This window comes from Cryphonectria parasitica (assembly GCF_011745365.1).
Source record: "Cryphonectria parasitica EP155 unplaced genomic scaffold M406scaffold_5, whole genome shotgun sequence".
Classification (NCBI taxonomy): Eukaryota; Fungi; Ascomycota; class Sordariomycetes; order Diaporthales; family Cryphonectriaceae; genus Cryphonectria; species Cryphonectria parasitica.
The window spans coordinates 2,635,548-2,661,376 of NW_024468913.1; the positions used below are offsets into that span (position 1 = coordinate 2,635,548).

General features: G+C 53.1%; 10 protein-coding genes across 10 annotated transcripts; 7 read left to right on the plus strand and 3 right to left on the minus strand.

Annotated features, from left to right (window-relative positions):
* Positions 1–445: 445 nt before the first annotated feature.
* M406DRAFT_102470 (uncharacterized protein) lies at positions 446–721 on the plus strand (the record flags this gene model as incomplete). Its single annotated transcript, XM_040915013.1, has 1 exon — positions 446–721. A coding segment is annotated over one exon (276 nt), but the record flags the coding sequence as incomplete, so codon positions are not given.
* A 1,679-nt stretch (positions 722–2,400) lies between these two features.
* On the plus strand, positions 2,401–3,138 carry M406DRAFT_331104 (uncharacterized protein; the record flags this gene model as incomplete). Its single annotated transcript, XM_040920596.1, has 4 exons — positions 2,401–2,458; positions 2,529–2,545; positions 2,677–2,983; positions 3,026–3,138. The coding sequence occupies 4 exons, from the start codon at positions 2,401–2,403 to the stop codon at positions 3,136–3,138; spliced, it is 495 nt and encodes a 164-aa protein (XP_040775745.1).
* A 2,237-nt stretch (positions 3,139–5,375) lies between these two features.
* Positions 5,376–6,239, plus strand: M406DRAFT_233499 (uncharacterized protein; the record flags this gene model as incomplete). Its single annotated transcript, XM_040915943.1, has 4 exons — positions 5,376–5,493; positions 5,597–5,685; positions 5,728–5,806; positions 5,968–6,239. Coding segments are annotated over 4 exons (558 nt in total), but the record flags the coding sequence as incomplete, so codon positions are not given.
* Positions 6,240–6,446: 207 nt separating this feature from the next.
* M406DRAFT_42121 (uncharacterized protein) lies at positions 6,447–8,084 on the minus strand (the record flags this gene model as incomplete). Its single annotated transcript, XM_040924183.1, has 1 exon — positions 6,447–8,084. The coding sequence occupies one exon, from the start codon at positions 8,082–8,084 to the stop codon at positions 6,447–6,449; it is 1,638 nt and encodes a 545-aa protein (XP_040775747.1).
* Positions 8,085–9,966: 1,882 nt separating this feature from the next.
* M406DRAFT_340321 (WD40 repeat-like protein) lies at positions 9,967–11,633 on the plus strand (the record flags this gene model as incomplete). Its single annotated transcript, XM_040921545.1, has 2 exons — positions 9,967–10,190; positions 10,247–11,633. The coding sequence occupies 2 exons, from the start codon at positions 9,967–9,969 to the stop codon at positions 11,631–11,633; spliced, it is 1,611 nt and encodes a 536-aa protein (XP_040775748.1).
* Positions 11,634–11,801: 168 nt separating this feature from the next.
* Positions 11,802–12,082, minus strand: M406DRAFT_260660 (Acylphosphatase; the record flags this gene model as incomplete). The annotated part of the gene is made up of 2 exons (XM_040917385.1): positions 11,802–11,951; positions 12,008–12,082. Coding segments are annotated over 2 exons (225 nt in total), but the record flags the coding sequence as incomplete, so codon positions are not given.
* A 471-nt stretch (positions 12,083–12,553) lies between these two features.
* On the plus strand, positions 12,554–14,064 carry M406DRAFT_291968 (uncharacterized protein). The gene is made up of 3 exons (XM_040919005.1): positions 12,554–13,013; positions 13,072–13,454; positions 13,551–14,064. Exons 1-3 carry the CDS (start codon positions 12,586–12,588, stop codon positions 13,829–13,831), a joined length of 1,092 nt encoding a protein of 363 aa, XP_040775750.1. The 5' UTR covers positions 12,554–12,585; the 3' UTR covers positions 13,832–14,064.
* A 1,590-nt stretch (positions 14,065–15,654) lies between these two features.
* M406DRAFT_62138 (uncharacterized protein) lies at positions 15,655–16,911 on the plus strand (the record flags this gene model as incomplete). Its single annotated transcript, XM_040924762.1, has 2 exons — positions 15,655–15,673; positions 15,962–16,911. 2 exons carry the CDS (start codon positions 15,655–15,657, stop codon positions 16,909–16,911), a joined length of 969 nt encoding a protein of 322 aa, XP_040775751.1.
* Positions 16,912–18,563: 1,652 nt separating this feature from the next.
* M406DRAFT_340324 (Shr3 amino acid permease chaperone) lies at positions 18,564–19,367 on the plus strand (the record flags this gene model as incomplete). The annotated part of the gene is made up of 2 exons (XM_040921546.1): positions 18,564–18,657; positions 18,808–19,367. 2 exons carry the CDS (start codon positions 18,564–18,566, stop codon positions 19,365–19,367), a joined length of 654 nt encoding a protein of 217 aa, XP_040775752.1.
* A 617-nt stretch (positions 19,368–19,984) lies between these two features.
* M406DRAFT_91190 (uncharacterized protein) lies at positions 19,985–23,986 on the minus strand. Its single transcript, XM_040926195.1, has 5 exons — positions 23,687–23,986; positions 23,411–23,623; positions 21,505–23,240; positions 20,920–21,375; positions 19,985–20,874 (listed from the first exon to the last, which is right to left on the minus strand). Exons 1-5 carry the CDS (start codon positions 23,687–23,689, stop codon positions 20,685–20,687), a joined length of 2,598 nt encoding a protein of 865 aa, XP_040775753.1. The 5' UTR covers positions 23,690–23,986; the 3' UTR covers positions 19,985–20,684.
* Between the last annotated feature and the right edge of the window lie 1,843 nt (positions 23,987–25,829).

A 25,829-nucleotide genomic window follows, 5' to 3' on the forward strand; every position in this document is an offset into this window, starting at 1 on the left:
AATGTAATTATTTTTTTATTTTTTTGAATTTATCGATTCTTCCCGGGATCTGCAAGTTAATGCAGCTCGACGCGAGGGAGGTCTCAAGTGAGATGAGGCGAAAAGTGACGAAGTATCAACGAGACAATATCCCACGGGGCGAAACCGTATGACGTGCGGTGTCTTAACGAAAAGGTCACAGAGTGAGAACGTCTGTGAAATCGTCGCCAGAATGTTGCCGAGTGATAAGAGGTTTGGTTGGTGGCTCTGCGGGTAGGGACTGCACCTTCTGACAGGATGAGCCGATCGGATGTGGTGATTGGCCGAAATGTCTTTGAAACCCGCCTAGATGATCGCACAGGGCACAGATGACCTTCCAAGGTGGGACACACACAAAGACTCAAGAGCCTAGACAAGAAAAAGAAAATAGGCAGGTGGTGGGGTGGCCGATTCAAGCTTGGTGTGAGCGAGTCTTGAGACGGGGCGCAGACTGCGTCAAAGTCGGCGGCGAGGTGGGAGAGTTAAATCGGGTCGAAACGTCAATGGCGTGTTCTGTCGCGAAAACAAGAGTGACCCGACGTCAAAGAGTGATCTTGAAAGTGATGATTGTCGTTTTTTGTTGGAATCCAGTCCTTTGTGGAAAATAGCCAAAAGTGCCCTCGGGTACAGCGAGGCAACCTTTGTGGGTTGGTGTTGGCGTATTGAAGGTGGTGAGGCCAAGGTGAAGTGGAGAAAGAAATGATTGATCTCAGGCGACTAGTCCTGAACGCACACCTCGAGAGTGCTTGGTGGTAAAGATCGAAAGCCACCAGTAAAAGAACGAGGGAAAAGGCCCAGTGGGGAGAGGTTGTTAACCTGGGCAGGATCCCGAGAGAGTTTTGTCTTTTCTATCGCTGTCGCAACTAAAAAGAGAATCAGGTTCCTAAAAAGGTCTCCAACCAACGATGAGATCGGCTTTTCGGCTAGACCTCAGTTGTCAGATGAGTCTTGGTCGTCTCTGGGGAGGTTCTCAGTTGGTCAGGAGGGCGCGGGCAGGTCACTTGGGCTCGAAGGAGCGAATGTGGACAGGTGAAAAGGCCGGCAGGATGGTTTCTTGGTTTTGTTTTTGGTGATGATTCTGTGAAAGGAAGGTCGTTTCTCGAAATCCTGCGAGAAGTTGAGAGTCGAACTTGAGCCGTACTAATATGGTGGAAAATGCGGCCAACACACAAACACCGCGACAACAGAGTGCACGATGAATGACGGTTTGGTCGTCGGGGTAAGGATTGGCTGGAAGAAGGATAATATTTTGCTGAACAACGAAAGGATGAAGATCCGGGGGAGGGACGTGTGAGTAATTAAAAGTCGAGGCTTTGAGGGAGATCAAAGGTGGATGTGGTTTGTAGTCCCCACCGGTGGCACTCCCCTTTTTCGGGTACAAAGTAGCCCTGACCCAGCGCTTGACTTGCCTGGGGTCAGCGGGACTTCCATCCGCACGCCAATATATATGAGAAGTCGGGGTTTCAGGGACTTGTGGCCAAGGGATCAGGTACGTACCCGCTACTCACCCACATCCTGGCACGACTGCCATCGTCTGCTATCTACTGCTACCTACCATAGTATGATCTGTACTAAACTGTTGTATCTACCGCAACAGCAACTACACGACTCAACCGCCCTTCTCATCGGACCGAGCTTCATCATCGCCTCACTTTAGCCTGAGCCTAAGTGAAAGGAAGAAAGGAAGAAGAAAAGTTATTCTTTATGAGCGATTAAAAAAACTCTGAATATCTGTCGAGCATCTTATCCGTCATTCCGCCATTTTTTTTTTTCAACCGGTCTGTCAGTCCGTCGTCTCTCGAGGTACATATGGTAAACCCGCTTAGTAAATTGGGGATCTGATCCCTGCCAAACACCCACCAAGACTGACTATTGATTGGTCAGGATAGAAGAAGCAAGCTACCTAGCGCAGGAACAAGGGGTAGCGTTGCCACTCTCTCTTCCCTTCCACGCATCCTGCCCAAGAAACAAACGGTTTTACTGTGTGTGTGGTTTAGAGTTCCCCTTTGGATTTTTTCATCCTTCCGCCTGTAAACCCAAAGGGCAAAACTCTCCCCTTCGAAACAACAAGCTTCGAGGGTGATCCGATAGTGCACATGTGGGATTTGCATTTGTATCCCTCCAAGAGATCTGCCTCCAGAAAGGGTCAGACAGGAGCGTCCAAAAAGGTCCTCACCGAACACGGCGCTACCAGCGTGCACATAGCGATGCAGCTGCCTTGCTCCCTTCTTCCCCACCCCTTTCTTCCCCCCCCCCCCCCTTTTCCCTTCCCTTCCCTTCCATCACACCACCACCATCATCAATACCGTGTGTGGATAATGTGGTACTACTGCATGCGTGCTCTCTGTATATGCATCACCTTGCCCTCCATCACCTCCGACCATGGCCCGCATTTCTTACCAACGAGTGGCCTGGCCTAACAAACACTGGTTCATGGGGGGTGAGTGGCCCGACCACATGGGTGGAGCCAGCACGCGGCACTAGGGACGGCTTACTGCAACCCTATCGAGTATCTTCCGACAGCGAGGTGGGCCATGCTTCGCGGCCTGGTGACTCGTCCATTGCCCACAGCTGACCCGCCATCACTACTAACTAAGTACTTATCTACTAGTACACTGCCCATTGCGTGCTCTGCTAACTCAATCAACACACCAACAGCCAAAAGGGCTGCTGTACTGGTCGGTGGACGCTGGACGCTGGATAATGTCCAATGGTCAGAGGGCGACCTGGGCCATGGGTTCGTTGCACACTGCCATACTGCCTGGGCCTACCAAGAACGGATTCAAAGCGTGGGGCCAGGTCACGTTGAGGCCTCTCTACCCTGCACAGAGTGCAAACGCGCCCTGGCCATCGGTAGCCAAAGAAAGCTGTAGTGGGCGGGAGGATTTTTCCCAAGCCATTCGCCAGGAGCTGCGCGCATCCAAGGTGGAGCCACAGGGTGGTGATCGGCAAGGGAGGTTCGCTCGTTTGTTTCTAGGATTTTCTGTGCTTTTGTTGTTACCTGCAGCCCATGAAACGGACGGCGGCAGACGAGAGACGCTATTGGCAGATGCTGTTTTGGGGCGGATCGAGAGCCATCCAACCATCAAGCCACCAAACACCCCGGACAAGCTCCAGTAATATCACGCCCGTTTCAGAGTCCCGCGCTCGGGCCTTTCAATCCATGCCTGCACACACACCACCGAACACATATTTCTCGACCTTTTATGCTGCCACCATATCACACCTGCCAGCCAGATGGTGGTAACATTGAACATTTGGCGGGCTGTGAAGGCGGGAATCTCTTGTGTGTGCGTGCAGGGGATTGAACGTGCTCGTCATTGCGCACACTGGCAGATGTGCCACGTGTTCGCAGCAAACGAGATTGATTAGCTATATGATGATTAAATTCCCCGCAGCCATCTGAGTGGGCCATCTGGGTGGGATGCAACAACGCATTGGTGAAGCTGTTGCAGGACACAGGTTGGTTTACACAACGCAGCCCGGTCAGTAACCAACAAATGCTTTTCACAAATCGGTCGAAGAGAAAAAGGAAAGAAATGCAATCCCAAATTCTGCTATTTCAAGTATTCCTCTGTTGATACTATTAATACGCCTCATAGCTTTTTCCACGGTTGTTTCGTTTCAGCTACGGCCTTGGTTTCAATCTTCGGATGGGATTCCCAATACCCGCGATGGAACGACTAACATCTACCGAGGTCTTAATCCGTGGGGATCTCGTCAGCCATCGACTCTTCTGTGCTTTGGACCAAGTCCGCGGCGTATCTGTTGTACCGTTCATCGAATCATCACAAGACCCGTGCAGACCTCAATTCACCAGTCCTTCCTGTCCAGTCGTCTGTGGCCGAATACGACTGCATATGATGTAGGGGACTTGCCACGTCAGAGGTTTCTCTGGGTCTGGCGAGGACAAGCAGAGTCGGCAGGCAGATCACGTTGGCCCGCAGTTCGGCACAATTTACTACGGTGGTCGACCACGTTCATTATTTCAGACGGGACAAACTTCATAGTCTGCCCGTTTATGGACTGAAGGAACTCCATGCGGTGAGGAATGGCTCCGCATTGAGGTGAGCAGGTTTGTTTCAAAAACGAACCCGCGTCATGAGTTGGCTTGTACATGCCACGTCTTCCAATTCTTCTCAACATGGCCATGTATCACCGATTGTGAATAAGACTACGAACATTGATTAATGCCAAAGATGATAATTGCGTATCCAATCCCATATCTCCACCCTTCCTTTCCTTCCCTTGGAGCTCAGGCGTCTGCGTCACTCCTACGGCGGCCTTGTGTAGAATCTTGTTGAGCTGAACTTGGCTTGTTCGGCGTCTTTTTTGGATTGCGGGAGAGAAAATCTCTGGTTTCAAAGATGTAATTAGCAGCTGAAGCTTTCGAGCGTCTCATGATGTTTCCTCAGATGAGTTCCAGGTAGGTGTTTGATGATAGGAATTGTTGTGGCCAAGCTCTCGAGTAGCTACTTGGGCTCCAAATGATCAAGGTTGATTTATGTTCCATTCCATGGTTCTTTGGTTAAAGTTCTCGAATATACGTATACTTGCTCATATCTTTTCTTATCCCAATATGATATTTCTAATGCGTCGTCATGTATGGCTAGTTGCGAGGAGGACCTTGATTCAAGATGCTAAACTCCATGGTATGTTTCCTCCTAAACATCGTATCTAGCACAGTATGAAGGCAGGTCTTGTATTCTAAAGCCATTTTCAAAATATGCGCCATCAGTCCCTTGGACAATGAGAGCCATGTTCCAAAAAGTACTTAATTACATGTTGATGATAGCCAATTAATTGCACCTAGGGAGTATCAAAATTCATACAACTAACTGTATTTGCACACATCACGTGCTCCACAGCTGTTTCACTCAACCCTCTCAGAATCAATGGCATCATAAGACTGGCATTTTGATACCCTTTCAGGATTATAATGGAGACTTTGATCCTCATGTTTTCTGATCATTAATCTTAATCGATGCTGCGCCGAACACGTATCATGCTGGGGACTAAATGTGCAGTTTAATTTGAGGACGCGGTCAGATTCAAGGCGTGCTGACAAACGCGGTCTTGAATTCGATGACAAATTCACCAAAAGGACAAGTTCATCAAAAGATGTTTACATGTCTACGTGTAGACATCTCCGCGGAGCAATTATATGGCCGTCTTTTGAGAAGGTCGTGATCGTGTATATATGATGGAATTCTTTACAAATAGGTGCGGTGTGTATGCGAATCATATTCCCATCTGGAGAGCTAGATCAAGCATTTTCGATACTGCACCCCCCTTGCGTCTTATGCTATCACTATATAGACTGGATTGCACACTCTATCCACACGGTCAACATGGCACCTCAGCTCACTCTATTCCACGCCCACGGCGCCTGCTCCCTGGTCCTCTGCATGCTCCTCAAATATGTCGATCTTCCATTTAACTCCGTGCTTCTTGTGGCGGGCCCGGACGGTGGCGGTAAGTTTGCATTCCCTGCTGAAGGACGCATCGAGAACACCTTGATCATTCTGCCAAGAGGGGTGACGTTGTTCTGTCCGTCCGTTGACCAAGCTTGTTACAGAGGCCGCTGATGGCTCCTTCAACAGCGCCGAATACCGTGCTATCCACCACAGCGCATACGTACCGGCTCTCAAGATCACTCCAGACGGCGTAAAGGCTTCGACTAGACCCACTGATATCGCGCCGGGCGAGATCGTCATTACTGAGCTGGTAGCCATCGCTTTCTACATCTCCAGGCTGGTGCCCGAGAGAAAGCTCATTCCAGCGTCAGGTAAGTCGTATTCCCGTCAGCCCAAGCTCACAAGATATGCCGACACACAGCCTCGTCACGAACGAAGAGCGAAATCAATTTTCCTAGGCAAAAGAAGAACCGCAGTCGATCCAATTTGTTCATTCAGACGCACCAGACCCAGGCTGACATATCTTTCGTAGCTGTGGGCGAGGCCCAATTCTTGCAATGGATGACATGGCTGACCGGAACATTGCACGGCCAAGGCTATGGCATGGTGTACCGACCTACCCGTTTCGCTGCCCCGGATCTTGACGTCGTCAATGATAACATCTTGGCCGCCATCAGGGAGACCGGACGGCGCAAGGTCCTCGCGTGCTATGAGTGGATTGAGTCGAATTTGTCGGACGATGGCCACATGATTGGTGGAGAACTATCCATCGTAGACTTCTACTTGGTGGTGTTCTATGGCTGGGGACCCAGGTCGCTGGACCTCGATATGGGGCAGTATCCGAAATATGGGAAGGTCGTCGCGAATGTATTGCAGTTGGACCATATGCGGGCGCTCGTTGAGGAGCAAGGCCAGGCCAAATGGTACGCGGGCTTGGGAGTGAAGCATTGAGGGAACATTGTTTTTCAGGCTGGGCTGGAAAAGTGCATGTTGATTCGTGCACGGCGAACCCTATCGAAATGCCATCCCACCACCCCTCCTCTTCACAACGGGCTTCTTGACTGCCCCTGATGTAACAATCTTCTTCTTGACGCTAGCGCCATTCGCGCTCCCGCCTGCCTGGCCTTTCTCTTCTTCGGCTAACTTCTGTTCGTGCTTCTTCTTGTCTTCGACCATCTGCGCCTCGATCTCCATCTTGCGGTTGAACTCTGTCTCAATGACCCTCTTGTCTCTGGCTGAGTAGCCTTTTTCCTTGACCGAGTAAAACACTCCACCCAGCTCCGCCAGCCAGTGCGGATCGACGCTCGTCACGGTTGACATATACTCCTTTGATGTCAAGATGAGCTCGTGATAAACAACATAATCAGGGAGAAAGCCCAGGCCGTACAAGGCGCTCGTCGGGTGCAGCTGGACCGTGACAGAAGTACGCAGATTGATGTATTCGCCGATGCCTTTGACTTTTGCAGCTTGGTGATAGTAGCCCGAACAGATGCATTTTCGGATGATGTCCCAGTCGGTACCGCACGAGACCATGTCCATCTTCTGCATGCGCATGATGTCGAGCAGCTGGTCGCGGACTTCTTTGGCGCGGCGTAGGGATTTGGAATGCAAAAAGTGTTGCGTGCACCACCTGTCAGAAAAGCCATTGGCCTTCCACTGAGAGTAGACGTGTAGGTATGTGAGATGGTCTGATTCCGGTACGAAGAACTTCTCACGCGCCGCATCCGATTCCTCTTGTCGTTCTTTCGGTCGAAAGAACACGTTGGGAACCGACAGCATCGCAACAATCGTGAGCATCTCTTCGCTGCAACCGTACGCCTCCGACATGATGAGAAGCTTCGCCAAAGATGGATCCATGGGGAAAGCGTTCATCTTGCTGCCCAGGTCGGTGAGCTCGCCAACGTTGTCTAGCGCCCCTAGCGCCCACAGATCAAATAGCGACGTCGTAATGGTCTCTTGCGGCGGCGGGTCCATGAAGTCGAAGTCCAGCAAGTCCTTGACTCCAAGAGACTTGATCAGGAGGACGGTGTTGGCCAGGTTCGTCCTCTGGATTTCGGGGATAGTCGCGATGTACAGCTCATCTCTGTAAGCCTTTTCTGTAAAGAGCCTGTATGCCTTACCCGGCCCAGTTCGCCCTGCACGGCCTGACCTCTGCCCAGCGTTCGCCTGCGAAATAGGTGTGATCTGCAAGGTATCCATGCCCATTCTGGGGTTGTACACCTTGAGCTTAGAAAACCCGGCATCAACCACGAACATGATGCCGTCAACCGTAAGACTGGTCTCTGCAATATTGGTGGCCACGATGCACTTGCGCACGCCAGGCGCTGCTCGGTCGAAAATCTTGGCTTGCAGGTCTGCAGGCATCTGACTGTAGATGGGCAGAATGCTGAGCTTTGGTGGATCCTTCAGCAGATCAAGCCGCTCTTGAATCAGCTCGCAGGTGCATTCGATGTCTTCCTGGCCGGTCATGAAGACAAGAATGTCACCCTTGCCCTGGGAGACATGTATCTGCAGCACTTGCTGGACAGCTTGATCGACGTAGTCCTCGACTGGCGACCGAGAGAACATGACATCGACTGGGAAGGTTCGGCCGGGGATGATAAACTCGGGGGCACCTCCAAAAAAGTCCGAGAATCGCTTCGAGTTCATCGTCGCAGACGTAACAATGAGCTTGAGATCCCTACGCCTCTGCAGGATCTTCTTGAAAAGGCCCATGAGAACATCCGTGTTCAACACTCTCTCGTGTGCCTCGTCCATGATGACGCACGAGTAGCGATCCAGATCCGGCTCGTTAAGCGATTCTCGCAGGAGAATGCCGTCAGTCATATACTTGATGACGGTCTTTTCGCTTGTACAGTCCTCGAAACGGATCGCATACCCAACGGTACTCCCCAGCTCGCATTCCATCTCTTCACTGACACGCTTGGCAACGCTCATTGCAGCCACCCGCCTGGGCTGAGTACAGGCAATGTTCCCTCGGTTGCCATAGCCATCCTCGTATAGAAACTGCGTAAGCTGAGTTGTCTTCCCGGAACCCGTCTCACCGACGACAATGATTACTTGGTTGTCCCTGATGACACGGAGAAGATCTTCTCGAACTGCGAATGCCGGCAAGAACTCTCGCTGCTCCCTCAACGTCTTGCTCTGACTGAAGTTGCTCGCGCCGGCGTTCTTCTTCATGACCTCGCTGAACTTGTGTGATTGGGGTTCAGCCTTGACTTCGTCTTCTTTCGCGACCGGGAGCGCGCTGTCCGTATCGTCCTCGTTCTTAACACCCATCACGTTGCCTAATGTTGTACCAGCGAGGCTTGTCGCCTCCTGTGCTTGCTTCTGCCTCTCGCGCTGTTGCCTCCGCTCCTTTACAACCCTGCTTCCCTTGCGGCTGAACACGGCCATATCGCTCTGGGCGTCCCGCACCGCAGGCACCGGATCCAGCTGCTTGGTGAAGATGGTCCGTCCGTCCAGGAAGGGCGGCCTGAGCTCATGCACGAGCAAATGCACCCGCATGGAATCCTCGTCATCCTCGAACTCCTGGCCGCGCCTCTGCGCCACACCAGAGCTCAGCATGCGATTCGTCTCCCACGCATCGATGTCCTTCTGCTTCTGCACCTGCTTTTGGCTCTGCCGATCGAACCGGCCAACCCGCTTCTCAACCATGGCGCGTTCCTGCTCTTGGCTCTCGACCCAGCTGCTGTCGTAGGCGCCGAAGGGGTTGTGTGCCTCGTCGCCCATGGCGTGGCCCAGCTCATCGCCAGCGTACCAGTCGCGGTCAAGCGCTGTGTCGTCTTCATCTTGTGGGTGGACTTCGTCGTCCTTGGGCGGTGGCTCGGGGGTGGAGAGGCTGTTGTTGTTACCTCGGGGTGTTGACCGCCCGGATGAGAAGCGTCCGTTCGCGTGAGGAGGGCCGTTCTTTCGGTTGGGGACGTCGCCCCAGCGGTCATCAGATCGTAAGGGGTTGAAATTCAGCCTCCGCCGCTTGGAGTCTCTATCACGATCCATGGCTGTTGTGTTGCGGAGGATCTCTTAAAAGAGTGATGATAGTTGATGAGGATTCGTGGCGTGAATTTGGAGCCTACCGATGTTGTAATAACATTTGGCACCGCCGCTCGACCGCCTGAAGCTTTCGCTACGGCTACCGTCAAATACTCGATAGATTTCTCGCACCACGAACACAAGTGGACTGATCAATTACGCAAAATCATCTACTCTGAGATCATTCAATAATTAAATCCTGCTCTCATCAAGAACAAAAGGAAAAAGTAAGTTGAGAGGTGTGAGGGCAAGATTCTACCAGCTTAACCGTAGTACGCAATAAGTACGTACTAGGTACATAGACGTGGGGTCACTAGGCCTATGTCTACTGCTTTAATGCTTTACAGTAGTAGGTTCCGCTGCGTTCTTATCTTATCGGAGATTTGGAGGGACTTCAACTTTTTTTTTTTGGCCCTGAATTTCCTTCCCCAAGGCTTTTCGCAACCTTCATCCCCTGCACTCGTTTGAGATTCAGCAAACTTGTGCTTCCTACGCCATAATGTCGTCTATGATCACGACTGCTGCCTGGGTGCCGCGAGGTTTCGCGGCTCCCTTCCCCCAGAAATATAATTTCGACGAGGAAGAGTTCGAGCGCATCGCGTCGTTGGCGAAGCTAAAGTTGGACGATGCCAATGATGACCTGGAAGAGGCCCAAGCAAAGGATGGCGAGGGAGCATCTGACAAGGAGGGGTCCAAGAAGGCGTCCGAAGACGCCAAGAACGAGTATGGCCTGACGCTTCGCCTTCACCCAGAAGAGTATTGTGCTGACCGCGTTGCAGTATTGAAATCGACGACGACTTGAAAGAGTACGACCTTGAGCACTACGACGACGACCCGGAGGAGGACATCGAGGTCGCACAGAGCATGGGCATGTTTGGCAACGTCAAATCGTTGGCATACTACGACAACAACAAGGATGACCCGTACATCACTATACCAGACGAAGAGGATGAGAACGAGGAGCGGGAGGACTTGCAAATTCTTGCAACAGATAACTTGATGCTGGCAGCCAAGGTTGAGGACGAGCTGGCACACCTCGAGGTCTACGTGTACGAGGACGAAGCCGACAATCTCTACGTACACCACGACATCATGCTTCCTGCGATACCCCTCTGCGTCGAGTGGCTGGACATCGCCTGTGGCAGGTCAAGCGTCGACAAGGACGCGGCAGCAAACTTCGTCGCGATTGGCACGATGGACCCGGATATTGAGCTGTGGGACCTCGACACGGTGGACTGCATGTACCCAAACGCCATACTGGGTCAGGGAGGTAACCCCGAGGATGAGAAGAAGAAGAAGAAGAAGAAGAAGTCCAAGAGGGCAAACGACGAATACCATGTGGACGCAGTTCTGTCACTGGCGGCCAACCGAAAACACAGAAACTTATTGGCCTCAGCTTCGGCCGACAAGACGGTCAAGCTATGGGATCTAAACACTGCCAAGTGCGCCAAGTCATACAGCTACCACACCGACAAGGTCTGCTCGTTAGCATGGCACTCGGTAGAGTCGACAGTTCTTCTAAGCGGTAGTTATGATCGGACGATTGTCGCCGCCGACATGCGAGCACCAGATGCAAAGCCATCAAGATGGGGCGTGGAGAGTGATGTCGAGAACGTGCGGTGGGATCCTCACAACCCCAATTTCTTCTTCGTTTCTACCGAGAACGGAGTCATTCACTACTACGATGTGAGGAACGCGCCTTCAGACCCAGCTAAGAGCAAGGCTGTGTGGACACTGCAAGCGCATGACCAGTCTGTCTCTTCTTTTGACCTCAACAGTGTGATCCCTGGCTTCATGGCAACGGGGTCTACAGACAAGACGGTCAAGCTGTGGAATATTCAACAAACTGGCCCCGCACTGGTGGTGTCACGGGATCTGGATGTGGGCAAGGTCTTCTCGACTACTTTCGGGCCAGACGCTGAGGTCGCCTTCAGATTGGCAGTGGCTGGTAGCAAGGGAAGGATGCACGTTTGGGACACCAGCACAAATGCCACTGTTCGCCGCGCTTTCGCAGGAAAGATGCCTGCTGCCGAGGCCGACGAGGATGTCAAGGAGAGGCTTGTTGGAATCGCTGATGACGAGAGCGAGTCTGATGAGGACGAGGGGGCAGAAGAAGAAGACTCTGACGATGGCGGGGATGAGGACGAATCCATGGAAGAAGAATAAACATGACGAGTGCAGTTCCTTTTGACGGTCTCTGTGTGGACTAGACTACAGGATATCACATCATGATAATGCAGTCAATTCACCCATTCCAGCTACGTATGCGTTTCTTTTTGCTGTTGTCTCCTCGTTCTTATCTTGCCGTTTTGGTCCTGAAATGCGACTACCCACTCAGTGTCGGACTTCGAAGGCTCTTTCACCTTCTACAACATCTCGGTGCTCATGGTCTACCTTCTTCACAGTGGCATGGGAAGGGCCCCTGTTCAGATCTTTGAGAAACTCGGCAATCTTTCTCAAATCACCTTGTGCCTCTCCCTCAACCTAAAGCCAATGTCAGGATATGCTAATTCAGCCTTTGGAATGTTTGCATGACTTACTTTCTCATCAGGTGTATTGCGCACCCAGCCTGTGATATCTCTGGCTGTTGCATGCTTCCTAGCAAAGTACCTGATACAAATATTGTCAGAGAGAGCTTGCAATATGCATGATATGAACTAACCTACCTATACCCAACGCCTTTTCCCAGGAAGAACATGTAAGTGTGAGGCAATCTAGGGATGCATTAATGGGCAGGGTGTTTACCTTGGACTGACCCCTCCACAGTGTAGTGAATCCTCTTTTGAGATGTGCTGCCTGAATCCTCCATGGTATTGATTGGTATTGTGAATTGATTTCTTCTTGGGGAGTTGTTTCAGGTTGTGATTTGTTCAACTGTGTATAACTTCGCCTCTGACAGTGACAAAGCCCAAAGCATTGATGTCACTGGAGACTAGGGTTAGTCCTGCTGCTTGCGCTAAAGTACATAGTACTAGTACTATAGCAACTTCGCGATAAGATAAGGATCTCGCTTACTTCACCCCCCAGTCTCGATGGAATCAGCCCCTACTTCCTTACTTCCCAAAGAAAATCACCTCTAGTCATCATCAAGAACCTCGCCTACTTATCGCCATTCGATATGGAGGAACCCACATCCGTTGATACAAATCCATCGCAGGTCGTCTTCCGACCAAGCAAGAAGCGCAAGCACTTCAGGCACCGCCCGGAAGAGAACGATGGGGCCACGACCGGTGATGCAACCAGCCAAAACGTTGCACCTCATGCATCAACGGAGGACGGCGAAGCTACTACCCGCGATAACAATGGCAGCGATGAAGAAACCAAAGAAGCAAATGCTTTATCAGTCGCTGAAGCCCTGCGCCTACGAAACGCGCGCAAGTCCAGACTTAAGGGTGTCGAGTTTCGGCCGGAGGCTGCGGCCAAGGAGGAAGCAAAGGCCGAGCTGGGCCTGGTTCCCGATGAAGACGGCGAGGCTGTGGAGCTGGGCGTGTCAAGGCGCTTTGCACCGCAGGTCGGGTTGGTCGGCGAGCTCGTGAACAAGCATATGTAGGTTTTCCCCATTGCACCCGACACACTTGCCCCGGACAAAGACTGACCCAGGAAGGGAGGAATATATAGAATCCGAGTTGGCTAGACGGTATGCTGCGGATAAGGACGTCGAAGCAACTACGTCGCAACAGCCCGGCTCGTCGAGCGCAGAGGTGGCAGCCGGGACCGATCCGCTGAAGAGGATGGGAGAACAGCCGGCGATGAAAGGGCGGTTACACGAGGTTGATCTGGGCGAAGAAGCCCGCTTGCGTAATGCCGCCATGACCGAGAAGGCGCGGAGGCGACTTGCCGGAGAGGATCTCGACGACGAATCCGAGGACTCTCGAAAACATGGCAGGCTCGGCAAGGACGGAAAGCCGTGGCGTGGCCGCAAAAGGCGCGCCAGTGACGACATCAAGCGAGATCAGATGGTGGAAGCACTCATGTCGGAGAACAAACGTGAGTTGACCCTTCTCCTTTTCACATGTTCCTGACGCAGGGTTCAGGCGGGATCCCCAAAGAAAAGGGGGAAAAGAGACTAACATCCTGACGCAGTGGACGTGTACGATGTTACAGCCCAAGCAGACACGGGAGCTGGGGCTGGCGCTGACGAAGCTGCGGATGAGAAGATCGCGGCCAACTTTCGGCGCGAATTTCTGGATGCTATGGCTCTCAGAAGAGCTCAACGAAGAAGGCATCCGGCTCCGCCACCGAAACCTGGAGCGAAGCAGGAGGAGATTCTCAGAGGGCCGAAGCTCGGCGGCAGTCGCAATGCCAGAGCCGCCATGCGGGACATATTACTGTCTCAACAGGAGGAGAAAAAGAAGAGGCGATGAAGTACTCACGCAGTTGGCACGTTGTAGAAGCGTCAGTCGCCACGGCTACCGGCACTGCTGTTTCCCGGACCTCTAGCGCGGGCCCCCGCCGATATCCCGATTCTTTCGGTGGCCCCCAAACGACAATCCGCCTCGATGCCTGCATCCCTACTTTTATTCAATTTGTACATGTCTTTGGGTGGGTTGCAGGCATTTATAAACACACATAAGAGCTGATGTGAGGAAGGGAAAGTGGGACCGCCCTGGCCAAAAAGGAGCGCATACAGGAATTGCCGGACCTAATCCAGTCAGCAGTCGAGTATTCAACTCAGACTTTTAGCATTATAACACCACAAAATTGGAAATACAAGAGCTCATACTCATTATTTGAATACCGAAGAGTCCTTCAGAAGTTTCTTGGGGAACCTCGCGAATTTTCGTTGCTGAGATATGTTGTCGAGGTCTATCCGAGCCCTCTCTATTTTGGCCAAGGCGCCCGTGGAAATGACAGACAGCCTATTCAGCCTCAAAAGCAAAGTTCACCGACGGCCAGGACAAACAGCAGAAGTTGGAGACCGTACCGGGCGGGGCAGCTTCTTCCTCCCAACAACTAGGGTACTCTCCAGTGCCTCCGACGGCGTACCAGGACTAGAGCTACAAGTATTCCGGCTACGGGTTGCATGCAATGCAGGCGAGCGAGCCTGCTTCCGAGGCGGCGAATACAGCCGTGGAGAGGCCGAGGGGTGAGCTGCCTGGCTGATGACGGGCGGTGACGACGGGAGCACGGAATGAAGTAAAGGCATTACTTGATCCAGGTCACTCAGGCGCCTCTATGCGTAACATTCAGTCACCCTACATGCTTAGTTAAAGGGGGGAGAGCACAATTGCCGGGGCGCGCACAGTCGTCCACAGAGTTACGTGACAAATATCGATGGTTTGCTACGCTTGGGACCGGCCGTCAAGACAGTCAAACCATCGACAGCAAGTGATGTGTGCCTTCTAAACAACAACAGGATATGTCCTATCGGCGACTGGAGTGATCTGTGGTTTTCAGCAGATTTCTGGCGAGCTCAATCGAGAGGCAAACTTTCAAATGGACCACACAAGATAAACAAGAGAGAGAGAGAGAGAGAGACCCCTGTGCGCCCTGGGCCCACGTCGTTGGCCTTGCCTCAACAACCAAGTACTAGGATTTTGACTTCCTCTTTCTTTCTCCAATGTTTACAAAAACCTCAGATGTGTCATCTCAAGACATACCCGGTATACTGTTATAGCTGCTGGAAGACGGGCAGATGGAAACACAAACACGACATCCTGGTCTCGGAAAGGATCGAACACGTCTTCTGTAGCAGGATCGAGTTTGCCTGTGAGGTGTGGGAAGAGCGGAAGCCGCAGATGACGGAGGACTTCCTCAGGTGTCGCGACAGGCTGCCGCATGATTGGAATGAGGGGGGCGTCTTCTTGGGCGAGAATGAGGGTGAGGGTGAGGGAGGTGGTAGTAACAGCAGCAGCAGCAGCAGCAGCAGCAGCAGGAGCAGAAGAAGGAGGAGAAGGAGGACAAGAAGACCGAGGGTTGATGACGTGCCTCTTGCTCTGAAGCAGCGGAATTTGTCGACTCGGGTTGAGGTGCATGAGGAGCCTGCTTGGGGACTTTGTCCTGAGCATGAGGAGGAAGTTAAGTAAGAATAATATTTGGGGGGGGGGGGTGTGGTTGAGTGGGAGGCTGCTCTGGGTATTTTCGATTCGTTTACGTGTACATACTGCTATATCCTTTGTTCAAGTGGTGTCGAAAGCATGGTTGGGGAATAGTAATTTAGTAGAATTACACCAGGGAAGCAGTGTGAATGAGTCGTGAGAGAGTCAGTGAGTGAGTGACGTCTTGTCTGTAATTATACCATCACTCAACTTGTTGTGGGTCGGGCCGCGCCGTCCAAAAAACCTCAACTACTAACTTACCAACTCACGCCACTATAAGTTTTCGTACCTGACCTCAAAGAACATACTTACCCCTCCTCTTCCTCATTTCTACTATCATTTCCTACGCCAAGTCAAATTCATCACACTGGAAGTGTAAATTATATACATCAGAGATAGTTATGGCAAGCACGACAGGCACCTTCACCTCGCACCTCGAATCGCTCGCACCAGCAGACGGCTCGCACGCCGACCTCTTCAAATCAGTGCTGCCCGCCGTCCTCGATGCCGTTGGCGACATCGCACAGGCGCTGAGCAGGGCGCATCATGTCGCGCTGGCGGGCACGGCCAACACGTTTGGCGACGACCAGCTGAACGTCGACGTCGCGGCCGAGAACATCCTGCGCAGGACACTGGCCGAGAGGTGTCCCTCGGTCGTCACCGCCAGCAGCGAGGAGGACCCTGTGGAGAAGGCTGTTCACGTCGGCTCTGATGAGACCAAGACAACTGCGCAGCAGCAGTATACGGTCGCCTTTGACCCGCTCGACGGGAGCTCCATCATCGCGCCCAACTGGACAGTCGGCACGATCCTCGGCGTGTGGGACGGGAGCACGGCGGTGGGCCAGCCCTCTGAGAAGCAGATCGCGTCGGTCCTCGGCGTGTACGGGCCTCGCACGACCGCCATCCTCGCGATCCGCATCCTGGGCGCCACGCCGCCCGTCTGCCTCGAGATCGGCCTGAACGAGCACGGCTCCAGGGACTGCGAGATCATCCGCTCTGAAGTCAAGCTGTCGCCGCCGCCGTTCAAGACGCGCTACTTTGCGCCGGCCAACCTGCGCGCTGCGGGACAGGACGAGAGGTACATGGGGCTGGTGAATAGGTATATCCAGGAGGGCTACACCCTGCGGTATTGCGGCGGGCTCGTGCCTGATCTGGTGCATGCTCTGGCCAAGGGGCACGGCGTCTATGTGTCGCCCGTCACGGCAAAGAGCAAGGCCAAGCTCAGGCGACTGTTTGAGCTTTTCCCTATTGCCTTGGTTATCGAGTGTGCGGGTGGTGTGGCTATCGACCCTGTGGATGGCAAGGCGATACTGGACAGAGTGCTGAAGGGAACTGATGAGAGGGCTGGCCTGGTCTGTGGAACGCCAGAAGACGTTGAGATAGTGAGGCAGGCTTTACTGGGTTGATATGTTTTTCTGAGAGAGTGGCGGGGGGAGACTTTGACGAATGCTACCAGTGGAGTGACACCTTCAGCTGCCACAAAAGGGAGGTTTCTTTGAAGATAGGGCCACAATTGCATTGTTTTTAGTTTTGTACAAAGGGCTCACCGGCTGGAGAGTATGCAGCTTAGAACAATAGAGACTGGGCAAGGCGCGCACACAGAACAGTCTTTCTGTCTGCAGTGACTACTACTTCTTTGGTTTAAAATGGGCATGCTAGCCCCCTCCAGAAAAACAAATTCCCCTTCTTCTCTTGTCAATCATATGTGCTGCTGACCTTTCAGAACCTTCCTCAGTCGGCAAACATGTGTTTCCAGATCACCAAGCAGCGGGTCTGCGTTGACTTTCACTGCACTCAGCCGCTCATGGAACAGTGGATCGAGGACACAGCCTGTCTCACATCACGCACCAAGAAGGTCTTCAACAAGAAGTATCAGTGTAATCTGGTCACCAAGAATGTGAAGCCAGATGTTATAAACTCGGTAAGTATTTCAAACCCTCTCACTTTCTCTTCGATATCCGCTCCCCCCTTTCCGGCACCTTTCACCTCCCCAAACTTAACTTACATTCTACACTAGCCACTATTGATATATTTGGGGAATGATTATGCTAACATTTTCTTTCTGAACCTAGATATGCACCGCTTGCATGTTGAAAGCCAGTGAGCTGCAGCTGGTCGGAAGCTCCAAACCCTGATTGCCCTAAGCTGGCGAACACACGGCGACAAGCCTCAGTACGATGACCATACCTCTCTGAGAGGGGCAACTGTATGAGAGAGGCTGCTGGCCCAGCATGGCAGATGCACAATTCTCTTTCTGGCTTCAACAATACAGACAACACGCAGCTGGCTGCCAAGTAGTAATAATTTTGCCCTGGTCAAGAAATGACTGGCAATTCATTCATGCAAAGGCAATTGCAAACCTTCTCAAGATCCGACACAGAAGATCTAGAACTTGTTTCCGCCAGGACTAGACCGTCCACTGGAAAAGAGCGCTAATATTCAGAGTATCTTGGCGAAGTCTTAGTAAGTATTTCAGTGATTAACAGTCCTGAAAAGAAAACCCTTAGAAGTTTGGCATCTCCTGTGCTGTTCTGGACGTATTTGTTGATAATTCTACATTTCACTGAAGAAATTGGTGCTAGTAGTATTGAGAAAAATCATGTTGTAGGAGATTTTATTGACGCTGGAGAAGCAGGTTACCTAAGAAAACCGGCGTACTATAGAGAAGTGCAGCACAGGGCCTCAGCTGGAGGCCTGAAGTCCTCCATGTTTAGGGGTCACCGTTATTAGGTAAGGTCCAATTTAGCTCTTATCGCTAACCCGCCCGCATTAGGCTGGTCGCACAAGGGTTCGGGAGGGAGGGACCCTTACAGAGAGCCACTCCAACAATAGTCAAGTAATTCATCAGCCCTCTCTGGCATCCAGACCGACGGACGACATTAGGTCCCGCCTGGCTGACGAGATTTCCCACACGCTACAAACTACAGCAGCTCTGCTTCGATCTTCTTCTCCTTTCTCTTATCTCCAACAAAAAAAGTTCGCTTGGAACTACTACACCAGATCACAAGGACCTACTTCTCCCAAGCGGTGCTTGACAACCGTTCAACCACATTTCACCATGTCTGGCGTTTTCGCGATTGATCGCAGCAAGACGGTGCGGTCCAAGGACTACCGAGGGTCCAGCTCCTTCGCGACCTTTCTCATCGTCGGACGTGAGTTCTTCCCTCCTTCGCGCTGTTCGCATCTGCCGCGACAGACCAGCCTCCCAAACTCCCAGGAGAAAGCCTACCAAACTTAGGAGGAAGAAAAAGGAGGAAAAAGAGAAAATAAAGGCTAACCATCCTCCTCCCTCCTTTCTCCAGCCGTCTGCTTCTTCCTAGGCATCATCTTCGCCCAGTTCCCCTACGACTACCCCCTCCTCTGGACCTCCGCCCCCGTGGCGCCGACCTTCTTCGACCAGCTCGAGACGCACCTCAAGTTCATGCACCAGTCCCCGCCGCTGATCGCGCGCCTCCTGCACATCATGGTGGCCGTCGGCTTCCTGGGCTTCTTCATCAAGCTGTTCCGGCCCTCGGAGAGCAACATGCTCTTCGACGGCGCCTCGCTCGTCATGTACCTGATCGGCGTGGGCGTCTACGTCGCCAACATCGTCAAGGGCCTGCGCGCCGTCTCGAGCGACATCTGGGCCGAGGGCCGCTTTGAGGAGCTGCACGAGGGGCCCCTGACGGGCGAGATCGTCCTCGGCCGCGAGGACAGCCTCAAGGTCATGGCCGCCAGCAATACCATCCTGGCCCTGGTGCTGGTCGGCGTCCTGGTCCTGCAGGGCGGCCAGTGGTATGCCGACCGGAAGGAGCTGGATGATTATGAGCTCATCGAGCAGCAGGAGGAGCAGGCCAAGAGCTCGACCAAGAAGAAGCAGTAGTTAGGTTTTTTTTTGGGGGGGAGGGGAGGGTTGGGATCCCGGGGGGGGGGGGGGGGAGAAGGGACGCGTGGGAGTGTGTTGGTGAAGGGGCGTCGTGGGTTGCGCGGGCCACACACACACGCACAATCGAGGACCGGCTTCAGTTCCTTTAGACTTGGAAACGGCGCATGGGATGTATCAATCTACCTATGTAATTGCATAATGTTGCGTCTATATGATTGGAAAAGCCTCTGATAGGTATGGAGAATTCATAGGTCACTTTGATGTAGGCGTTATCATTAGGAAAAAAGAGGCATCAGGCTTCTTGCCTGCCTCATGTGCTCTTGGAGCAGATGGCAAGGTCCAGCTACATCTTCTACAAACTATAATGTCCATCGAAGGTCCGGCCTGAGTAAGCAATCATCAAGAGAGCTAGACACGCGATATGCTCGCAAGTCAAGGAAGAGAGAGAGGGAGAGAAGGAAAGCATTGGCTCGTAACTGGGTAGAATCAATACATTTTCTTGCAACGTCTATACTTTTTTTTCTTCTTCAAAACCTTTGTGTTCATCTAGTAATATCGTGGCTACAGTTGTTGTCGGACTGCCAAGGTTTGCACTCCATCAGTAATGATGCGATGGCTTTATATTGATGTCATTTACCACTGTATATACCTTGTACATCAATGACAGAAAGAACCAACACGCTAGAACACTAAGAATACGTCACACCTGCCAACATACTTGAAAGTAAACATGACAATGTCCTGATTAAGTAGCTATCAAACTGACTCAGAAGTACCCAATGCTAATCAAAAGAGTGTGGTAAGTTGGTTGTCATCCCCCGCTTCCATAATGTCATGCAGTCGTCAGAAAAAGAAGAAAAAAACAAATCCCCCAAAAAATCTCTCCCATTGCATCTTGCGAGCGGATTGTGTCTTCTTTTTTTGTGTCCCAAGCCTCATAACAAAAAGTCATATCCCACCGATGTTGGGGGGTTTTTTCTTCAGAAATGGAATGAAAATGAGCCCGACTCGAGTGCCTGTATACACACGACGGCTACTCAGTGCGGCAGGAAAAGAGGTAAAAGAAGAAAAAAAGGACGAGAAAGGTATCATCGGTATCATGTCGTATCAAATGTGAGGCATAGAGAAGAGAAGAGAAGAGAAAAGGTATATGGAATGTGAAGCAAAGAAAGCATAGAAAAGTAAAATGGAAAACGATAACAAAGAAAAAAGAGAAACAAGTCATGATGAGCAGACGCCAATAAGAATGCAAATGCACCGAAGAAAAACAGTATGAACGATCAAAGAAAAAGAACATCAACAGCAGTGGCCAGACTAGATCATGTTTCCGTTCACACTGACCTCGAACCCCTCGCCCTTCTGCCTCAGAGCTTTAGCCAGCATCAGCTCCCTCATCCAGTCAATCCTCTCGTCACGGCTCCGAACGGCAAAGTGATGCGTCTTGCCCGTACCGTTGGACGCCTCAGGCGGCGTCGGCGGCGGCAGCAGCGCGGCGTCATCCAGGCTGCCGTTCCGGCGGTGCGTCGGGTGAGGAGCCACGCCGGACGACAGCGAGCTCTCTCTCTTCCTGAGCCTGACGCCGCCGACGCCGCCCTTCATGTCACCCTGCGGGATGAGCTGAAAGCTGAAGGCAGCGATGTCCTCCTTGGTCATCCCCTTGTCCTTGCGGATGCTCATGGCCTTGAATGCCGCGTTGAGCTTGCTCGTCGACGCCAGGCCGGCGCAGGCGATGGCATAGTCGTCGATATCGATGTACTCGAGCGTGCGGTCGACCTCGCGCCGGTCCTTGTGCACGGCCAGGCGCGTTCCCTTCAGGGTAACGTACTGCTCGTGCCACTCGTGCCGGAGCATCTTGGTCTTGCGCTTCTTCATGTATCCCTGGTACTGATATCCGTCCAGGTCCTTGGGGTGGCCCGCTAGTGCAGACGGGTTGCTCATGCTCGTCGAGGAGATGCTGCTGTTGGGCGTGTGTTGCTTGCTACTGCCGTTGCTGGCGCTGCTGGTGCTGCTGCTGCTGCTGCTGCTGCTGCTGCTGCTACCGCCACCGCTGTTGAAGTAGTCTGCGCTGCCCCCATGTCCTTTGGGGATGGGTGCGATGGCTGTCTCAAACTGACGGCCTATGGCGGGAGGAGACCAGGGCCAAGCAGCACGGGGAGGTGCCTGCAGAGGTCGCTGCTGTTTGGACCGAGGAGACGTCATGGTGTTCGTCTCGATAGGCGAGGGGATGTTGCGACGAGGCGGCTCGATAGGCGTCGCCATGTTCTCGTCCACTGAGGGCATGGCCATAAACGAGGGCCTGCGGAAGGTAGAGCGAGAGAGCGAGCGAGGCGGCGGGTTGGTAGCCGTGTGATAGTTCATCTCTGGCGGCACAGACTGTGAGACGTCGCGCGCCACGGGCGCCATGGAGTAATGTGCCGTCACCGGCACGTCCATCTCTGAGAAGGGCGTGCCGAAGCGATAGACCCCAGTCGGTGTCTGAGAGCGTGAGTCTGGGGAGGGCGATGGCGTCGACTGGTATGCCTGGCGTTGCTGCGCGGCATACGAGGGCTGTGAAGGTCCAAAGGTGTGCGCCGAGGGAGGATAAGCCGACCCGGGACATGCAGAGCCCGGACAAGCTGATCCAGGGAGCTCTTCAGTAGAACGGTTGGTCTGCGCTGGGATGGACAGTTTGGAGAGGGCCTTGAGGCCGCTGTGGGGCGTTGCCTTCCTGTGAGGAAGCATCTCGAAGGGTGGGGTGGGTGGGACATCTTCATTACCACCCGCAGCCGCGGCCATCTGGTGTTGCAGCTCGAGGAACTGCTGAATGTTGTCCTGTTGCTCGCGGGCCTGGGCGTTCCTCAGCGTGGCCTGCTGCAGATACTGGAGCGGAGCAAGACCCTCAGAGCCCAGGATGTCAGACGAGGCGACCACCGAGGGCACAGCGTCTGAGATGGGTCGGAAAACGACCTCATCATCTGGCCTGATGGCTCTGGCGGTGGCAGGGTTCCCAGGATCACCAGCAACCATGACCACGCCGCCTCCACCGCCGTCCAGGTTGACAAAAGGGTGGTCGTTTTTGAAGGCCTCGATCATGCGCTGCTGCTTCTGCCACTTGCGACACTTCTCGCCCTTGGAGCAGTGGTGAGGCTTTGGCAGCACCTGCTCGATGCCGACGATGGAGACAGACTCGCCAGGCCGGATGGTGTCCTCATTATGGTGCTTGCGCCGCCGGCTGCTCTGGCTGCGCTTCACGTTTCCACCGTCCTCCTTTCGCTCCTGTCTCCTCATCTCCCTCTTCACCTCCCTGCTCGGCTCATCCTCGATGGGCGTTTCCGGGTCTGGAGACGCGGCGCGGATGTCCTTCATCTTGGCAATCTCCTCCCACACCTTGGTCCTGACCCCAAAAGAGGCGATGCCGAGCTCCTTCAGGTCTTCAAACTTCAACGTGATCAGAATCGCCCCGTTGATATCGTTCTCGATGAATTTCTCCGCAAACTGCTGCTCAACGCCAGCATTGAGCATCCACTGCGCAACCTTCTCCGGCGCCCACTCGGCCAGGTTTGCCGTGTCCAGCCTCGCGCTGGTAAACCGCACCGGTCCGGTGTGTATCTCCGTTCTTGGTGTCTGCAGGTCCATGTCAAAGGTGATGGGCAGCTGGAACTCGACAACACCCTGACCAGGCGCCTTGGGCGTGATGGGCGAGAGCGACAGCGCATTCTGGAACTCCACTGAGCTCGTCGAGCTGATGGAACTACGGAACAGGTGAGGGCCTCTTGGGCCAAGAGTCGGCTTGATCGGGTCCGGGCCCATTTCAAAACGCGCAAGTGAGCGCTGGTCTGGCGTGCGAACCTCATCATAGGTTGACAGAGTGGTCACACTTGGGCGGCCAGACTACACGTAAGGGACGGTATCAGCTACTGCTACTCATGAAACTTGGCATGTGACGAGAATGATATTCTGGAAAGGGAAAATCTCATTCCAGAAGAGGGGTCGTGCATTCAGAGACAAGGTCTCAATATGGAGGGGAAATGACAGGATAAAGAGAGCATCAAGTGACTTACAGAGTCGATACTGTGCCGAGGTGAACTCCCACCATCTTCCAATTCACTGAGTATGTCGTCCTCATCCCAGTCTGTTTCCATAAACTCAGTATGAATAGATTCAGGTCTTTGTTGCGCCACACTCTTCAGCGAGAAGAAAGTCTCGCGGAACCGCGACTTCTCTTCCATCTCCCGATGTGGTCTTCCGGCCATGGCGTGCCGCGACATTGTTTCCTACGGAGTTTGAGTGTGAATAATGTGCCTCCCTCTCGTCTGCAGGTTCTTCTGTCAGCTCACCATTTTGTGTGTGTGTCACCTCGGCGATCGGTGCCGGTGTGTAAGTATTGTCTGTATAAAACAGTAATCCGTTATACCGGTTTAGAAAAGAAAGAAAAAAGCCGTTGCCGGCGCGGGCTGGGCTGTCTCGACCAAACAGCGACCAATTTGTAGATAGATGACGGGGTGGAAACAAGATAGAAAGATGCAGCGTTTGCCCGTCCTCGATTTAGTTTTGTTTGTTTATAGCGAGGAAAAGGATAAGGGCAATGAGAAACGAGGGGAATACCCGCTGTGCTCATATAATCGAAAGCGGGTCGCAAAATCGAGAAAAACACCGGTCAGAACAGGTCTTAGATCGGGCGGCGGGCGCCTACGCGAGGTTATGTATGGCAGAGACAGAGACAGAACCAACACCGCTCTGATAGTTGTGGTGCGAGTGCAGAAAAGTCTGGGAGCTATGGGGCCATCACAGCACCGGCATATGCATGTCAACTGTCGGTCACAGGCGTGAGTGATAGGCGGGCAGAGGAGAGGGTGCGTTTCGAACAGAGAGAGGTTGCAGTGGGGTTGGGCCCATTCCTGGGGATCTTTGGGCACGGCCAAATCCGTTGGTGACGAAAACAAGCAAGCGCACGCACACACATACACACTCTCATGCACCGGAATCGGTCGGGCGGATGCGATGACTTTTGGGAGGGGAAGGGAAGTGGGAGTGGGAAGGAAGAAGAGGGGGGGTGGGACTCGACGGAAGGTTCAGGAAAAGCACCACCTACGAGCGAGCTGGTCCTTGGGATGGGACAGAAGAGAGAGAGAGAGAGAGAGAGAGAGAGAGAGAGAGAGAGAGAGAGAGAGAGAGAGAGAGAGCGCGTGTGTGTGTGTGTGTGTGAGTAAGTGAGCTCCGCAGGTCTGGCCAGATCGTGCATCTCTCTGTGTGTGTTTACTGGCAACCAACCCAAACCACGAGAAGCAGCCGATGGTACACTGTGGTGGTGCGTTTCCCAGGGTATTTTTGGCAGTCATCATGGTGTAGACAAGGCATTGCTCCGCATGGCGGCAAGCGAGCAAAGACTCACAGGCTGGTTGGCCGGGGGGAAGGATGGTCGGGCATCAGGGAAGTCCAAAATGGCCAGGGAGAGCTGCAGTGAGTTTCCGCGATGTTGCTGTTCTGGGTGGTGATTGGCGAGGCTGCTGGACGGCCTAAAGTCGTGATTGGTCAACCTCAAGCGCCGAGCGTGAAGAGTAGGACCACTCGACGGGTAAACCATAGTAGTATGAATAGGCATGGACTCTCTTGCCAAGGGAAAACTCCGGAGACCGGGGACCAGGGCTTTGTGACAGGGTCCAGGATCAGAATGGAGGGAATCCAGATGCGACCTTGAAGGATGCATGGGTTGGAGGACCAGAGGAGGGTGACAGGGTGTGCAAGAGTAGTCGTATCCACAAGCTTCCCCGGGCAGCGGGAGGGTGTGCGCTATGCAGCTCGTTCACTTGTCACCCTGAGCTGCATACTGTGATTCCTCCTCCTTCTTCCTGCCTGTCGCATTCGGTTTCCTGCTGGGCGGGGAACGGCTCAGGATTTTTTGGTTTTTAAAAAGGTGGGGGGGGGGGTTGTGTTCAACAATCGCATTATGGCCTCTCGACTGTTTGCTTGTCCTCTATTCCATCACTCCCGAGGTTCGAGCGAGCGGCAGTCTCTGGTCCATAGTCATGTGGTCGAATTCAACAATCCCATCTGAACGCTTTGGGTGTTAAGTTGGGGTGGTGGTGGTCAGCAGATGATATGCCGATAAGCCGTGGCTTTCATGGGGTGCATAGCAAGAGCCTGCCATATGTGAGGGACGGCAACCCAAGACAAGAGAGCCACGGCATACTGGATCAGACGCATAACCCCTCATCTTGTGCTCCCACAACTTAGCACAATACATGGATCTCAATCTGACCGCAGAAAACGGTCAAACTTAGCCTGACCCTTCTGGGTTATCCGACGACAAACAGGACCTGGGCTGGCACCAAGGGGAGAGTGGGTGGGGAGGGGTGGTGGAAACTGGACAAGGGGGGGAGGGGAGTTCTTCCCTTCCTGTGGACTTGGTCACCACCCCTACTCCTCTCTATACCCTCTCTCCCTGCTCCTCCTGCTCACCCTCGGTGTGCCGACATTGGC

What these genes read in the sequence shown, in the direction of transcription:
- M406DRAFT_291968 (XM_040919005.1), top strand. Translation starts at nt 12,586, where the DNA reads ATGGAGGAACCCACATCCGTTGATACAAATCCATCGCAGGTCGTCTTC. An exon ending in GAGCTCGTGAACAAGCATAT is followed by an intron (nt 13,014 to 13,071) that starts GTAGGTTTTCCC and finishes TGACCCAGGAAG; the next exon opens with GGAGGAATATATAGAATCCG. An exon ending in ACTCATGTCGGAGAACAAAC is followed by an intron (nt 13,455 to 13,550) that starts GTGAGTTGACCC and finishes ATCCTGACGCAG; the next exon opens with TGGACGTGTACGATGTTACA.
- M406DRAFT_91190 (XM_040926195.1), bottom strand. An exon ending in CCCCGTGCTGCTTGGCCCTG is followed by an intron (nt 21,376 to 21,504) that starts GTCTCCTCCCGC and finishes CAGCAGCAGCAG; the next exon opens with CACCAGCAGCGCCAGCAACG. An exon ending in AGGAAGAGAGAGAGCTCGCT is followed by an intron (nt 20,875 to 20,919) that starts GTCGTCCGGCGT and finishes CCGGAACGGCAG; the next exon opens with CCTGGATGACGCCGCGCTGC.